At 44.6% G+C, this 17,866-nt stretch overlaps 1 protein-coding gene across 1 annotated transcript in view; it reads right to left on the bottom strand.

The window, feature by feature from the left end:
- The window catches only part of EEF1G (eukaryotic translation elongation factor 1 gamma), a 15,900-nt gene extending 5,229 nt beyond the window's left edge, over positions 1-10,671 (bottom strand). The window contains exons 1-8 of the mRNA XM_018565502.1: positions 10,566-10,671; positions 9,227-9,385; positions 8,231-8,294; positions 6,715-6,857; positions 5,250-5,393; positions 4,937-5,066; positions 1,982-2,180; positions 1,707-1,879 (exon numbers count right to left, since the gene is read on the bottom strand). Coding sequence (XP_018421004.1) covers positions 1,707-1,879; positions 1,982-2,180; positions 4,937-5,066; positions 5,250-5,393; positions 6,715-6,857; positions 8,231-8,294; positions 9,227-9,385; positions 10,566-10,583 — 1,030 coding nt within the window. The 5' untranslated portion in view covers positions 10,584-10,671. The remainder of the gene's footprint in view (positions 1-1,706; positions 1,880-1,981; positions 2,181-4,936; positions 5,067-5,249; positions 5,394-6,714; positions 6,858-8,230; positions 8,295-9,226; positions 9,386-10,565) is intronic.
- Positions 10,672-17,866: the final 7,195 nt, after the last annotated feature.

The following is a 17,866-nucleotide window of genomic DNA, read 5'->3' as shown; positions in this document are numbered from 1 at the left end:
TCGCAGTGAGAGCAATCATTTTAGGGCCATCAATCACTGATAACACTAAACTGATGAGCGGTAACAGCTTTTAAAGCGTCGCCTATGGCCAATTTTGGGTATTATCGTTTTTTAAGGCTTGACATGTTTGGTGTCTTTTTACCCGACGTGACCCCGTCTTTTATATTTTACAAAAAAATTGGGTAATAATAAAATGTTTTATCATTTAATATAGGGGAAACTTTTTTTTTTAAATTTCGGTAATTTTTCCTTAATATAGTAAAAAATAAAAACCCCAGTGGTGAATAAATACCACCAAAAGAAAGCTCTTTCTGTCCCCAAAAAAGGGTATAAAATTCATTTCAGTACAGCGCTGCATGACGGAATAAATGTCAGTCAAAGTACCGCAGCGCTGAATACTGAAAAATGGCCTGGATGGGAAGGGGGTTTAACACCGCGGATGTCAACTGGTTAAAAAGGAAGCTTCTTTTTTATTTTTTACAACATTCTTCTCACATAGCTGCTCTTCCTGCTTGTAAATGGAACTGATGACTTCATTAGACTGCAGACCTTCAGAAGGCAACAGCACCACCTATGAATGTTAGCGGCACTGCTCTCCTGTAATCATGACAATCTGCACGTTTCCTTCTGTAGAGGAAACTCTCACTATTTCACAACAGCCATATACTAAACTGCTCCGCTTTTAGGGTGACTGATGTCTGCTGCCCTACACACTACAACACACTAGTGTTGTGGGGTGAATGGAGCTGAAGGGGGAGTTCCCCAAAAAAGCGTTGAGCTAGAGGTAGTGAGAGACTGCGCCCGTCAGAGCTCCTGGACATTTTGTTCCTCTTAGCAGTTCATACAGTGAGGACTACAAGTCCCATGATATTTTTCTTGCTCCGTTTGCGAGTATAATTCGAATATTATTTTCACCAATAAAAAGCATTATTGCACCAGGTCAGGCACCCAATGTTTTTTTCTTCTAGTGAATTAGTTCCCCTAAAGACTTACAATAACAATCGTAAAAATCAGATACTACATACAGTAATTAATCTTGCATTTATTTTTTTTTTAAAACAGCCTCCCCTTGGAGACTTAGCCACACTATCCAAAAATGCCTTTTTAATAAGATCTATAGATTCTAATTATTAGTGCAATGTGTAAGTAATCTTGGAGAACAGCTGCAAGGATAAAATACAGGGCTGACCTAAACAAGCATGCTGAAAAAACCTTTACCTCCCTACGCCAGATGCTAAATCACCCAGTAGGAATGGCAGAAAGAATGTCATTTAACCCTTTATCTGCCGACGTAAAGCATACGGCGGAACAAAACTGTTCCCAAACCGCCAGGTCAGTATGCCTTACGTCGGTGGCATTTACCGTTCTGCTATAAGCGCATAGCAGTTGACATGCCGCTGATGACAGCTATTAACAAAAATTCCTACTCAACGTCCCAGAGGAGATTAGCAGGAGAAACATACTACTTCATGGAGATTAAAGGATAGGATTATAGGTCACCAAGGATAGGATAGGAAGGTCACCAATTATCGATTTATCCTTCTGCTCCTCTTAACCCCTTCGTGACTGACGACGTACAGTGTACGTCGCCAGCATCGGGGCTGTTTAAACAGACTCCCGGCGACTTTTGCCGCCGGGACTTGACAAGAACGCTGTAAATTCATTCAAAAGAAAGCGCTAACAAAGTACTTTTGGTAGCCATTCACCTGTAATAAGGTTGCAGCTCATGAAGGCCTGTGTAAGTTCACTGGGGAAACGGTACTCTGAATACCAGATGGACCATCCCTCTTTGTCAAAGTGCTCCCAGAAGTATGGAAGAGCCACGGAAAGTGTGTCTTCATTTGAATACTTTCGTTTAAACTCATCCATAATGAAGGAGCTGTAAAACAAGAAATCCTGTTAAACAAGTAGATATCTACTCAATGGGCTAAATGAACAGTGTTTTCAAGATATGCAGCAGGCATAAGGTTCAGACACATACCTCTTCGGGAGATTAACATAAGGGTCCTTTGACTTGGGCTCTGCTGCAAGAGCCTTCTCAGACTCATCTAGGTCTTCTTCTGGAGCAGCTGCTGGGGCAGGAGCAGGCTTCTTTTCCTCCTTCTCTTTCTTCTGCTCCTTTGCTTGTTTCTCCTTCTTGGGGGTATCCTTCTTGGGCTGCAGCTCTGCAAATTTTTTGGCTGGATGGGGGAGTTAAGTGAGACACATGTAAAACCAATCAGGGTAGATGCTGAAAATTTTGCACGGACTATCCAAAGCCAATAACAAAAAGGTCAATATATTGCAGCTTACCAGTCTAGCTGTGGTGGCTACATTCTTTTTATTTAGGCATTCTCCCATTTTTACCTGATGACACCCTTTAACACTAAGGCTGGGTTCACACGTGTATTTTTTCAGCTCGTTTAGCGCATTTTTCCGTTCAGTGAAACGCGCGTTTCACTGGCGCTATGTTTTTTTCCCCCCCTTTATTGTCTCCATTTTTTAAATATTTTTTTTTTTTTTTTCCCCCCCCTTTATTGTCTCCATTTTTTAAATATTTTTTTTTTTCCACTTTTAAGCTTCCCGCCGGCTCCGCCCCATGCAACGCTTTGTTAACCGCCATCCACACTCGGGAATACGAATGGAAACACGCGGCAAAACGCCCCAAAGAAGCTCCTGTACTTTGGGCGTTTTGCAGCGCGTTCCTACGAGCTGTAAAACGCCCAGGTGGGAACCATGCCCATAGGCAATCATTGGTTTTCACATGTTGAGCGTTTTACAGCGCGTAGGAACGCGCTGTAAAACGCCCTGGTGTGAACCAGGCCTAAAAGGTGCACCGCAATAAATATTTTATATAAACTTTTTTTATATTTGTTTTAATTTTAGGGGCTTCGGGGAAATATTAGGGGTCTAAAACAGACCCCTGGTATTTCCCTTTTAAAATAGAAAAAGAGATTGAGGACAGAGTCCTCAATCTCTTTCTGCAGTCCCCGTTATAAATGAACAGGAATCTTCTTTACCGAGTGTTCCTGTTCCTTCATAACATGAGAACAGAAGATGTTTACTATAACCACAGTCATGAATGAACAGGAGGTGATGTAGATCACTTCCCATTCATTCATAATTGAGGAGATAGTAATCATACTCTGTCCTCAATTATTTACAAACACTCAGCAGTCACTGATCGCTAAGTGTTTGTACTCGCTCTGCTTCCTGACAGCTGTCACAGGAGGCTGGGCGGGGCGAGAGCTCAGCCTCCTGTGACAGCAATGATAGCTGTCTCCGCCCACACTGCTCTGTGACAGGTGGCCGAGCGGTGCGGGGAGGAGAGACGCCGGCCGCTCACAGCGCTCTCCTGCCGCAGCGCTCGGCAGCCTGTGATAGTTTCTCTCCTCCCCGCTGGGACACAGAGCAGCGCCCAGCAGGGAGTAAAGAATGGATGCACCGCTGTATTGGCCAGAAAACAGAACGTAGTGCATTATGCCCAAAGTGCCATTTGCGGCCGATATATCGGTGCATCCCTAATTAACACCCTTTGTGTCCACAGGTGACAATGCTCACTCGCTGTACTGCATCTATGGAGAAGCAGCATTGTCACTCTACAGTGCAGCCCTGATTTGGACTACAAACATCTCCACAAAAGAGGGGAATCATTTTTAAGTTTAAGATAGCTGGGAATATAGATAACATTGTGTTAAATCTCAATTCAGTGCACAGGAAGTGACAGGGTGGACACAAGATGTCTTGCAAGATTAACAATTCTTTGTGAGCGTAGAAAATGCACTTTAGCCTGAAAAAAGAGAACTAATGCAGCCACCACAGGGCTAGTAGACGAAAACATTTTTGTTTGTGACAAAGCGAAAGCAACATGTCAATCAGACCCTGAGAAACTAGTAACATTAGCAAACTGACTTCCAGTAAAAATAACATTTTGCCCCATGTAAACAGATCCCCAATAGTCCTTTAACACAATGGGTGGCCTCAATGAACAATGAGGGAAAAAAAAAAAAAGGGGAGTGCATGCTCAATAAAAGCCATCACCACAGTCCACTATGTGCATAAGTACGACCTGTCAGTGTGTTCTGTTACAGCAAAAAGGTTTTTATCTTGCCTGTATGACTCATGCTGGTCAACCCGTTACCTCACGTGTATGGGTAGCTTATCTGGATTGTTTTGATGGTTTTCACATAGCACCTGCCAAACAACCCCTTCACCCAGTGTTATATGCCCAGCTGAAATGAAGGTTTTTAAAAAGGTTTAACTGAACGTGGACACCTCAACCATGGTAGACTGCTAGTTAGGCAAGGAAGAGGTCAGAATGTAAGAGAAACCTATGTGCCCAAACAATGACAGACCATACTATCAAAATGTTCTCTTTTTAAACAGGACCTGTAATCTGAAAAAAAAAAGGGCAGCTGTGCTTTAAGACTTTAAATTAGGAAACAGTGACCTATATTTCACTAGCAATGACCAGACCTGAAAAATAGGACACAGGTCAGGTGTTCTGATATCACTGGCAAAACACGTAGAAGCCCATCGCACTCCTGACCCGTGAAAGAACCCAGAAAATTCGGGTGGGTGCTAAAATGACAGTGGATGCCTCGGCAAAATAAATCCAGGTAAAGAGAAGTCACTAGCACTCCAGCGTAAATACAAGTCAATATTTATTGACTACATTGATTTTGAGACACTTTGTAGTCAATAAATATTGACTTTATATTTACTCTGGCACGCTAGTGACTTCTCTTTACCTAATATCACCAACAACGCTTGTTCTAGGTGAGGAAGTAACCAAGCAGTAAAGCCAATATAAAAAAAGGACAGTCCCACAACTTGCACCTTAAAAAAAAAAAGTCTTCAATAGCAGTTCCTTTTTCTCCATTTAGGTTTCTCTTTGTTAAGCCCTCTCCCTCACCACCACACCCCCAAATATTGTAAGATTAACAAGAACAATTACCATCAAACTGAGCCATCTTGTCGCAGAGTTTCACCTCTCCCAACACAGCACGGAACTGAGGCTGGTTCACACATGTCACAAACCATCTTGTGACATTACCGTAAGGCTGGCGGAAGGAAGGCTCCAGGACCTGTGGGTAGAATTTAGATCAGTTACAGCTGCGATATTCAGGAGTTACCTGAGCAGGTACTTATTTTGTAAGAACTTAAATGCACGGTTTTGAACGGAGAACCGCAGACTAAGATTATGCTAGTGGCATTGGGTACGAAAGTGTTTAGAAAGGTATAATTCATGCTCAGCAACAAATACATACCTGTTTATACAGCCAAAGCAGGGAGCATGCTACAGTAATGTCAGCCAGGGTGATTCTCTCCCCCACCAGGAATGTTCTGGTCTGCAGATGGGAATCCAGAGTAGCCAGGACATGCTTCACCTCCTCCTTGGCTTGCTCTGTAGCCTTTAACAATGCAAAAAAGGCATGTTCATTACTTCAAGCAGTCAGTAAAATACAGCAAGTGTTCAAGGCAGCTTTACACTTTAACTTTTTCAAAAATGAAATATACTTTCCCCAGCAAGGTATCTTTTCATTTTTGCCCAAGCACTTACAGTAATCATGTTTGCAAACAGCTTTACTTCCCTAAACTTCCTCTCCAAAACAAGATCACACAAAGGACAGCACAGTTATCAGCCGCCATCCAACTACCACCACGGAGGGAAGAGCCAAGAGCAGGGGAGTGTCTTGCCGTCTGATGCGTTCACATGCGTTCCAGACCAGAGAAAATGACACTAGCAGTTTTTTTTGGTCTGGACCGGAACAGACTGCACTGGTGTGAACAGAGACCAGAAGGGGTGCTTTTTTTTGGTCTGGGATGAAACTGTTATGGTCTGGACATTGTGTAAACAACCCAATAGAATAGGATATCAGGGCCATTGCTCAGGGAACCAGCTGATTCTGAAGGAAAAACTTGTAGGGCCCTTTCACACGAGTTACAGTACATTCTAGCACTGTTAGCAGCTGGACCGCACAGTATCACATGCCCGCCGGCTTCCTGCGTTCAGGGGCGCAGTGGTGCATTGATGTCAACGGCAAGTAGCCACGGTCCCCACAGAAAAACAATGCCTGCTTTCTGGTCCACAAATGCTGCAAGCACCATTTTTTCAGATCATACTGAACCAGAAGACAGGCATTGTTTTGCCATGTGTTCTGATGCGGGCGATGGCACTGGGAGGGGGGAGTGGCTGCGGTGACATTGATGTCAAAGGCCCAACACTCCCTCCCTGAATGCAGGAAGCCGGGCCAGAATGCGATACAGTGCGTTCCAGCAGCTAACCGTGCTGGAACGTACTGCAACTCATGTGAAAAGGCCCTTAAACATCAAGCAGAAGCATCCATTGCAAATTATTTAGTCAGCATTTGAAATAGCTTAAAACATTTTGACTTTAACTTCACTTTAAAGAACAGCACCAGGTAGTTAAATAACCCTTGCAGTGGGGCTATCCACACACTGCAAGGATTCAGTGCTCTTTTTGGTCAGTTCAATATAAACTGTTTTAGTAGCTCAATGAAAGGTCTTTTCTGACCCATGGGGAGATTTCCAGTTTATTTTACGTTCCCCGTGACAGATGCCATCTGGAACAGAAAGTGGGGGGAGGGGGGGGGGGCGGTTGACAGATCACAAAAGAAACCCAAATGAGGCTCTAATCCTACTCTCAGCAAAACTAAATGTTTAAGACACTTTCCATGAATGCACCTGAACAAGATCTGCAGAAACACTTACCTGTTTGTTGAACTGCATGATCCCCAGAGTTGGGAAAACCCAGGCACTGGCCGGAGGGACAATGTGACTGTCTGCGAAGCTGACCCATTGAATAATCTGAGCCTGATCTAAGCGGGAAGTTCCACGGAGTTCATCATTACCCACTGCGAACACAAAAAACAAGTTATGTGCTGCTCACAAAAACTGTAAACCTTCCAAAATGTATGCAGATTGATAAGTGTGTTAAGTCAAATATCTGTATTGAGACACAACTGCAGCCCACCTCCATAAAACCAGAAACAGTCACTGGTCATGAGATTACATTTTAAAGATACTACGCCTACGTTTTCTGCTTACACCCTACATGCCTTCATTACTCCAGCCCAACCTTTCCCTAAATTAAGTCAGGAACGTGCCTTTGCTGCAAAATGGTTCTCCTGATGTTTGGCTGTTCACCTGCTGCTGAAACTTCCCTTCAGCCCATTAATGCCAACTTATTACCTGTTTGGAGGGTGCCCAGCGTAAGGAGGGGCAGTCCCAATCATGTAGGTGATGTCACTGTTGGGAGTTATATCTTGCAATCTACTGAATGCCTTTGTAACATCCACTGCTGGTGAATGACATGTATCCTAGCAGCACAGACATAGTTTTGTGATGTTAAAACATCCAGCGCTTTTTTTTTTCTTTTTAATTAGGTGGCAAAATAAGGGACTAACTAAAACTAACCCAGCCCTTTTAACAATGAGTATTGGGTTATGTAGCCCCAGAACAGCTACACACATCAAAAAGTCCACCACATCTCCCTGACCAGAGGAAGATTTGCCGTGCACATTGTCATTCGACATGGTCAGTCCACTATCACTTTGAATAGGCATAAGCTGATCAATCCAATTCTCAACCTTTCTAAGGCCCATCCACCTCTCTAATCCTCCCTGGCCGCCTATCTAGCGGCGCGGATGGAGAACTGACACTGCTGCGCTAGGAGGCAGCTGAAGAGCCTCTCACCTAGCGCAGCACAAGGCTTGTGGTGACACCCTCAAATGTGGGTTGTGACCCACAGGTTGTGAACCACTGCACTAGAGGGACAGAGCAGCAGATAAAAGCAAAAAAAAGGAATTTTGTCTCATCTTTACAAGGGGTCTGTGAATGCCATTGACTAGTCATTGTGGAGTAGCCACTAAATCAAAACTTGGCCAGTTTCAATCCTGAGGTCTGATAGAACCCCAACACCTCAAACTAATGCACACAACTCCAGGACCCTGTACTACACTGCAAGTGTTTATAATGAAAGGTTCACTTTAAAATCCATTTCAGAATTTCTCTTGAAATGAATGAGTTAACCCTTTCGCTGCCAAGCCCTGCAGAACACTTTAAACCTCAGCTGGCACACAAAGTTCTTGCAATGTTTCCCTTTTTCTTTCAACTGCAGCTTTTAGAGTTCAATCCTCTCCAAAGGGAAACAACATGCATGGAGACAGGACAGATTTGCAAAGACAACTACTATAAATACACAGGCCAAGAAGAAAGGATTTCATACCATAGTGAGCGATGGCACTGCTCTCAAACAGACAGAAGCCGTCATTTCCCTCAAATGCTGGAACCTAAAACAAAAAGGGGAGACCATTATATCTCAGGAAGCCACCCGACATTCATAAAATCATCACCTGCAAAACTTCCATAAACTCAGGATGTATAAACCATTTTGTTCTGCAGTATGGAATGGTTAAAACCTGTTGGAAAGATTTTGCATTCTACTTTGTGTCCCGCGGACACAAGGGAGAGGAAATCTTTTCAAGTGACCGGAAGCAGCGCCTTTACAGGAAGTTTCTCACTATTCTAATGACAACTCAAAATTTTGGACTCTCACTTTCCAGCCCTGGTGACAATGGTCACCAAGACAAATAGAAAATCTCCCGAGCAGGGAGAAGCGAAGACTTGACATGTACTAATCCTTTACCACTGCCCAAATCTTGAACATTCTGGCTTTAGATACAAAACCTCAGTAAAATCTGTAAAGTGTATCGATTGGCATTGCAAGTCAAATTGTAAACAGCAGGCAGCCATACAACATGGTCAGATATTCTGTTGATGTTCCCAGGAGACAAGACTCAGGAACTCTACAGAAAATCTGTAGGTCAGGAGGGATGGAGGCAGCTACTGCTGAAGGCTTCTGAAAATACAAGTTCAATGGCTTTATGCAGATCAATTGACAATATAAATTAAATCAGACTTGGAACACGTTGGCAGATTAGATGATCTGACTTCACTCTGACGTTCCTATAAAATGTTCCAGTTCAAAAGAATTTTAGTCCTGCAAGGAAACTAGCACATTTCTCTCAGTACCGATTTCCTTTAAGTTCCTGAACTCCTACCCCCCATAAGGGTGTGCATAGTCCTTACTTGGGGTTGACCAGCTAAACAAAATATTAAGACAGTTTACCTATTTAGCAAACACTGGTGCATCATAGGCAGCCCAATGAATGTCACACAAGGCAGCCTGTTAAATCTAATATGCAAAGTCACCGTGACTTACCTTGCCCAGAGGAAATTTCTTTAGGAATTCTGGTGTTTTGTTTGTCACACCAAACTGGAACTCTGGGGCAGAGGACGCAACAGTAATGGAAAACCTGGAATACTGAGCAGCAATGAGAGGCTTGTATGCCCTCCAGTTATCAGGGTACGTGTACAGAGTCTGAAACAGAAGAGAAACAATGTAATTAGTACACAAAAAGCAATGCCAGACCGATACAATCTAGAACAACGGAAGTCAAGTCTGCTTGGTTGCCCCAAGGCTGCTGATACATGATCTGTACATCTGCAATCCTGTGGCTTTGGCGGCCATCTTTAGGCCCATTTCGCTATGATGGATGGAGCTGTCTCCAGGACAGCGTCAGCACAGTTCTGTATGAACAGAAGCAAAATGACACTATCTGCGTGTGATGAGCGTATAAGCGGAGTCCACAGGACAGATCCCACCATGCCTATCATTCAATGGTCAGCCTATGAGATATCACACCCATACCTAATGTGTGATCAGAGTATAAGAGGAGTCCATGAGAGACCCCACCGTACCCATCATTCAATGAGATATCACACCGATACCCAATAGGTGATCAGAGTAGAAGAGTCCACAGGACAGATCCCATCATACCCGTCATTCAATGGTCAGCCTATGAGATATCACACCAATACCCAATAGGTGATCAGAGTATAAGAGGAGTCCATCAAACAGATCCCACCATACCCGTCGTAATTCAATGGTCAGCCTGAGATATCACACCCATACCTAATGTGTGATCAGAGTAGAAGGAGTGCACAGGACAGATCCCACCATACCTATCATTCTATGTTCAGTCTATGAGATATCACACTGACACCTCAGGAGTAGAAGAAACAGTAGACTGATAACCAGTACAGGGGACACTGGGGGGGGAGTTATCAGAACTGGAGCAGATAAATCTGGAGCAGTTCCTACCTATGGCAACCAAATAGCATCTCTCTCCAGTCTGTTCAGCTAAGATTTAAAAATGAAAGTGAAGCTGATTGGTTGCCGAGCACAGCCGCTCCAGTTTTGATTGATTCCCCTCATTATCTACCGTATGATACCACAGAGGGGCCCGGTCTCGGTAAGGGGGCCCCAGCACACAAAGACTCTCTTTTCTCGCCACACACACAGCTGTGCCGGGTTCCCCAGTTCCGGGAGGTGTCGGCATTACCCGGGAGCGACACCTCTCCGCCGGCTACAATACACATAATATACCCTCTGCTGGATATAGCGGACACACCGGAGCCCGGCACTCCATCGCCAGAGCCCGGCCGTCACTCCGGCTGCCCGATGCTGTTAGATTTCCCCGGACCCGGTCACTACTCACCCCACCGGCCATCTTCATGCGAGGAGAAAGGGAGGAGCCGTACAGCGAGCGTGCCGACGTTCTCAGGGGCCGTAAATGAAGAGTGTCGTGCTACAACGAGCGCCTTTCATAGACGCCACCTAGAGGCAGCACGCTGTATGTCAGGAGCTGTCACTGGGGAACCAGGAGGATGAGAACGGTGTATGTGTACGGTGATGTTGTGTGCGGGGATTGTGGGTTCATGAGATCCGGAACTCATCACATGACGTCATGTTATGGCTGTGATCAGACAGGTGTGGGGGATAGGAAATAATCAGTGTGGACTTATAATATGGGGAGGAGAACTCTACAACACACTCAGCTCCTCCAACATTCCACTCCTGATCTCATCACACCTGGAGTAAGGGCAAATCTTCACCTGCATTAGGATTTTTATATTGGATCATGTGCCAAATTCTTCATATGTTGAAAATGTTAAACTTGCTATCATCATCTAAAAAGGGGCATCAGATACACACCTGACACCCTGCAAGCACCTACAACACAGGGTTGGAATCAGTTTGTTGAGCCAGATAGGCTAGCTGAAGATACTCAGGCCTTTCTAAAGCTGGCCATACACCTATAGATTATCTGCAGATTTTCTATGGTCAGGTGGAAGAAGTGCAACAGATTCCTCTATCTATGCTAAACTGTGTGGATGGAGGAATCTCCCGCTGGGCCAAGCTTCAGCATCTTGCTAGTCAGCCTCACTGGCTGTCAAAATACCTGAACAATCTGATTGTATGCCGGCATTGTTCAGGTATTTTGAGAGCCAGTGGGGCCGACTAGCAAGATACTGAAGCTTGGCCCTGTGGGAGATTCCTCCATCCACACAGTTTAGCGTAGATGGAGTAATCTAAGGTAATTTTTTCATCTGACCATAGAACATCTGCAGATAATCTATAGGTGTATGGCCAGCTTTACACTTTTGTATCATGGCAATGAGAGTGAAGAGATGTCACAGAGCCTGGGAGCACTGAGTGGAGGCAATGTGCATCCCTCTCCATGAGCACCAACATCTCCAAGGTCTTAAGGGACCTTCAGGGGTGTAGATGGGACAATGCTGATCTTATACCTTTATTTCAAAGGCAATGTGCAGTAACCCATGGCAACTTCAAATTCATCATTCATGGTTCTAACCTAATTGATAAAAAATGGTATTTGATTGATGCAGTCCGATTTCTCTGCATAGCCATTGAGATGGTGTGGCTGACAGTAGATGGAGGGTTGTAGTTGGCTGTCATTTCAGGGAGTGGAGGAGTCATTGTGCAGAGGCTGCTAGTAAGCTTCAAGTAGTGCTTAAGCCTGCTAGCCGCTTGTTTAAAGTGACAGTACTCCCATTAAAATCTGTGCCTAACCTTCCCATACTGTAGCTAGAGCTGCTTTTCTCAGCAGAAATGAAAAAAAGATGTCTGTCCTCCAAGGATACTAGCAAAAGAAAAAGAAAAAAAACATGCTGGGTATTAAAGCACCTTGGGCTGGGCCAAATTTTTATGGTTTGCCAGTGTTCAATCCTCCTGTAGCGGCAGTATAACCCAACAGTAGACTTGTGCATTCGGATGAACCTGCAAATCAACGAAAATTCCATTGATGTGGCGGTTCATCCGAATTAATGAATTATTATATGCCCAAATATACAAAAAACTAATTCGGGCACATGATTCCTTCTGCGCATGTATGCCACCATCTTGGAGGCAGGAATCATGACATCACATGACACCGCATGTGCGTGGCGTCAGATGACGTCGCACTCCGGCATAGGTGGGGCCATCTTGGTGTATACCTAGATATACACTAAGATGTTGGCGCCCAACAGGCGTGTGATGTCACCCGATGTTGCGCACACATGTGCCCTGCCTTCAGGATGGTGCCTGAGAATGCGCTGTCGGCTGAGATGGCCGCCGCACGTTCTTTTTTTTTTCTTTACATTTGCGGTTTCGGATTTGGAGGCTCGGTGCCTCCGAATCCGATATTGCATAAAAATTCTTTTTGACGAAACGAATGAAAAAGTTTTCGTTCATTTTGTCCAAAACAAATTTTTAGTCTTTGCACATGTCTACCCAAATACATGACTTCCTGTGTCCCTCAATGAGGCCAGAAAGAATTACAGGGACATTTTAAGAGACATTACTCATTTAAACTAGGTCGGTACAAGAAATAATCTCTTGTTACTGTGATACTTAAAGGGGTTCTAAAGCCTCCCGTTTTTTTTCCTATAAGGCAAAAAGTTTTTTTTTTTTTAAACCGCTTAAACAGATGAACAGGTTTAGACTGACCTCATTATCGCTGCACGCTCCCGCGGTGAGAGTCCGGAACTGTTCGTGCGGCCGCAAAGGATCTTGGGGCGGGCGCATGCGCAGTTCGGATTCTCAGGCCGGGATACCAATCCACCTCTACAAGAGCATTGCAGGCGCTGCGAGATACCTATACATCAGAATGATTTTCCATTTTTATTTGCTCCCTGAATATAAGAGTACCGTGGCACACCAACGTCAACTCTGAAGTGTCTGTAGTCCACCCGGAGGTACCTGCAATGTGCTGCCAGCAGTTAAGAGATTTCACAGTTCAAGTTTTCATTAACCACTTGGGGATCACCTCATCACTAGCACATAGATTTCAGGGTGCAATAAAAAGAGATAATTGCCAACAAGTGTTTAAATCTCTGAATTGTAAGAGATTAAAATCGCCTGTGTAGCTCTAGCATTATGACACTCAAGTTAATGCTTTAATTATTACTCTAACTGGCTTATTACCAGCTTTAAAGACCGACTTCAAGAGACAATGATCATCAGTTGTGTTTATAGGTAGCGGTGAGATCAGGTTTGATGGGGGAATAGTGTGAGTAGTTGTCAGTCTGGGTGTTGTCTGTTCAGTCATAATTCGAAGATGGTAGCAATGGGGTACAATACACTCTCCGTTTCCAAGCTTCTCTCCAGATTTGTGATTTAAATTAGCTGGGCTTACATTGCCTGCAGGAGCCCTGTGATATACCTAATACTTCTTGAGAACTCTTCCTTCCACGATGCAGTGCTGGCACTTTAGCAGCTAATCCCTAGGCCTGAGCAAAGTAATTTGAGGCAGGGTAAAGTTTCAACATGTCTCTTATACTCTTATCTCTTATAGGAGAAGCTCAGGGAGCACGGAGCCATTTTTAGTAAAGCCAAAGTAAAGGTTCAGAAACTTCTGCAGTTAGGCTATGAATTGAGACCTGGAATCTTCATATGGTATGCTGCATGTTTGTCATATGTAAGAATATTTCTATGGTGTGTGTGTATGTGTGTGTGCGCTACTAAACTTGCTACTAAATATTCCACGGTCACGTGTTAGTGGTATTATAACAAAGTGGAAACAACAGCAACTCAGCCATGAAGTGGTGGGCCATGTAAAATGACAGAGCGGGGTCAGCGCATGCTGAAGGGCATAGTGCGTAGAAGTCGCCAGCTGTCTGCCGAGTCAATAGCTACAGACCTTCAAACTTCGTGTGGCCTTCAGATGGGCACAACAACTGTGCATAGAGAGCTTCATGGAATGGGTTTCCATGGCTGAGCAGCTGCATCCAAGCCTTACATCACCAAGTGCAATGCAAAGCGTCGGATGCAGTGGGGTAAAGCACGCCCCCACTGGACTCTAGAGAAGTGGAGACGTGTTCTCTGGAGTGACGAGTTACGCTTCTCTGTCTGGCAATCCGATGGATGTGTCTGGGTTTGGCGGTTGCCAGGAGAGTGGTACTTGTCTAACTGCATTGTGTAAAGTTTGGTGGAGGGGGGATTATGGTGTGGGGATTGTTTTTCGCCCCTTAGCTCCAGTGAAGGGAACTCTTAAGGCATCAGTATACCAAGACATTTTGGACAATTTCATGCTCCCACCTTTGTGGGAACAGTTTGGGGATGGCCCCTTCCTGTCCCAACATGACTGCGCACCAGTGCACGAAGCAAGGTCCAGAAAGACATGGATGAGTGGGTTTGGGGTGGAGGAACTTGACTGGCCTGCACAGAGTCCTGACCTCAACCCAATAGAACACCTTTGGGATGAACTAAAGCGGAGACTGCGAGTCGGGCCTTTTCATCCAACATCAGTACCTGACCTCACAAATGTGCTTCTACAAGAGTGGTCAAACATTCCCATAGACACACTCCTAAACCTTGTGGATGGCATCCCAGAAGAGTTGAAGCTGTTATAGCTGCAAAGGGTGGGCCAACTCAATATTGAACACTACGGATTAGGACTGGGACGCCATTAAAGTTCATGTGCGTGTAAAGGCAGGCGCTCCAATACTTTTGGCAAGTGTGTGTGTGTACACACTAAGCATGTGGTGGTTTACTTATTCATATATTAAATTCCTCATCAATTAAATGATCAGATTTCCATGATGCAGCTTTGAATGCTTTTTATTTGTGGTTGATGATCACCACCTATTGATGAGGCTGGGAGTGGTACGAACCCAGTTTGCCCAAGCCCACTCAAAACTCTGACTGCCACCCCCTCCTCCTCCTCCCAACCCCAATCAGTTGTGGATTACCAACCACACAACTATACATCACAAAAGAACAGGGAATGCACCCGTCAGAACTGCCGACACTGATTTGGTGAGGAGGAGAGGGTGGAGGTCAGAGTTTTGAACAGGCTTGGTGGAACTCAGGCAAACTGGGTTCCCACCAAGCCTAGCCGCAACTCTACTGCAGTGCTTACATTTGTCTTGCTTGTTGTTGGTCAGCCAGCTCAGAGTGTCATCTGTTCTGCTTTCAGTGTGAGAAGCTAAGGCGGTACTGAACTCTGACAGTTGTGCCTAAAAAGGCAGACAAAGGGCAAAGTCACCAGTATTGCCTGAGGTCCCCCAGCAGCTGTTCTTTTCTTCAGTACTGACTTACCATGACTAGTTTTGCAACATGTGTGTCTGCGTGGATGCAGCTGTCTTGCCAGATGCTGGACTTTGCATACTTATGTCAGAGCCTCCGATAACAGTGTGTAGAACTGTAATGACATCATCTAATCTCACTCCAAGAGATGAGCAGTGCCTTAGATCTCACACTGCCGATATACAGCTGTAGGCACACTCACATTCCAGGAAGTGCAATGCTATATTGCCGGAGGAATGCCAGAGAAAAATGTAATCTTTCAGGGCACAGCTTAGGCACAAACAACATTTGTAGATGTTCCCTATACACATACATTTTCACTGGTCTGTTTTAAACAAACATTGGATTATCTCACACACAAGTGCAAGTAATAAATCAGTATAGGTAGTCAATGTGTGTGGTTTATGGATCTAAGAAGGTCAAGCTGAATTGGTGGCTGCAAGCCTTGTTGCAGAAATACAAGTGATTAAAAAGTGTGTAATTAAAGAGACATTAAAGGATACTTCCCTTAAATGATGACTCTTGATCCGTTCATCTTCTTCTTGCCTGTAGTTTTCAGCTGTTCCTCCAGCGCAGGTGCTAGTCTCTGATCCAGCGCAGACTGTTGTGTCAATGGTGTCCCGAGGAGTCTCGGGCAGGCGCATTCGCAGTTCACATTTTCGGCCGGGACGCGAGGAACATACGTGCGGACATACGCCACCAAAACCGGACCAAGTGGGCACGTCTGGAGAGGACTTCACTTCCAGGGCTCCATACTCAATGGGCCAGCCCCTCTCTCCAACAATGGGGGCGTGGTGCACGCTGGGCATCGCCTCTCCCCACAATTCGGGGAGGAGTTGATGCTCCCGGCTGACATTATTTCCATTCATAGCCCCGCCGCACTGGAGATTCAATCTCCTTGCGTACGGGATAGGAGGGTGGTGCCTTGTATGTCTGGGCATAGCCCCATTAGATGGCTAGCCGATTGGGAGAGTACTCGATGCTGATACCCCCCATTCATGTCTGCCTTGACAGGTACATGCGCGCACCATTGGCCCGCCCTGGCCGCACACGTCGGCATTGTGCAGTGTGATGGTGTGCAGCAGGGATTTAGTTCGGAGAGAGTGGGTTTATGCCAGTGGGTGTTCCGTATGGTGGGGTGGTGTGCTTACCTCAGTCCAGTCCCTGGCCACAATGGTATGTGTACAGCTTAGTAAGATACAATATATTTATATATGTATTAAGTGGCTTTTTCCTTGTTTTTCTTATCTGCCCGATATTTATTGATAGCACTAACAATTGATTTAAATAAGTGGAATAGTTTTCGTCTGCAAAGGCTGGGAGTTGCACATTGCATTGACAAAAGAGATATGGATACATGCATGTCAATCATTTTATAAGTACCAATAGGGCAGTTGTTTAGATACAATATAAGAGCACTTATCTAATGTGATTATATGGATCACAATAACTTTATATTTCTGTTAGGTATATACTGAGGCTCACTCAAGTCCCCTTTATTTCGGCCACTTATGTGTGTCCTATCCCTCTCTCTGCTCCCTGGAGGTGCGAGGATGTATCTCCGGATCAGTGGACAGATACCACCATATGCCAGAACGATTGGTATTTATCTTATATTATTATATCAGAAGTAGATGTCTCAATTATGTATCTAATTTGGGGTTAAATCAATTTATGTTTGATTGATAGAGAAATGTCCCAAACGATCTCCCAAAACCTCCTGAAGAAGCCGCTTGGCGAAACGTGTCGGAGACTGGATCCGTAGCACTTACAATAAGCTTGAAGCAAAGTGGAATATTATTGCAAAATGAAATATGGATAGTGATAAAGCCCAGCAATTTTTTACAGATATAGATTTAATGTGCATATGTGAGCCAGGGGGGCATTTAGGATTTTTTTCTGATATCTCTTTTCTACTTGATCTTCTGTAGATTTATCAATCATGCAATTTTAATAAAGATTGTATTTTAAGAAATACGTGGTGTAAATAACCTTACTATGGAAGATGTCTAGTTTGCGTCCAAGTGTTATCTTTTGCCATCCGTACATGAACACCACAAAAAGCCCCATTGCATCTTTTTTTTCTATTGTTTACATAACTATTAGGGGTGTGGTGCTCATCATTTTTCGGTGGTTCAACTTTTTGTATCCAATTGCCAGTGTAAACTATGCGGCCTTTAGCAGCACTGGACAGTGTTTACTTTAAATTCTCATCTTTGTGCGCCAGTGTACAGGAGTAACTACATGCCATAGAGATGAATGGGAGAGCCCAATACCACATTCATTCATACAGTATGTGGGTTGCAACTGCCCTCCATGCTTACACAACCTTCATCATTGTGAATAGCTGTTGAAAGGCTCCTCTCTTCCCCCCCCCCCCCCCCCCCCCACCCCCCTTTTCCTCCCCCCCCTGCCGCTCCGTCCCCC

Source organism: Nanorana parkeri, unplaced genomic scaffold, assembly GCF_000935625.1.
Source record: "Nanorana parkeri isolate BGI_ZX_2015 unplaced genomic scaffold, ASM93562v1 scaffold25, whole genome shotgun sequence".
NCBI lineage: Eukaryota > Metazoa > Chordata > Amphibia > Anura > Dicroglossidae > Nanorana > Nanorana parkeri.
Note: the sequence above shows the minus strand (reverse complement) of the source record. Positions and strands in the feature narration are given on the sequence as shown.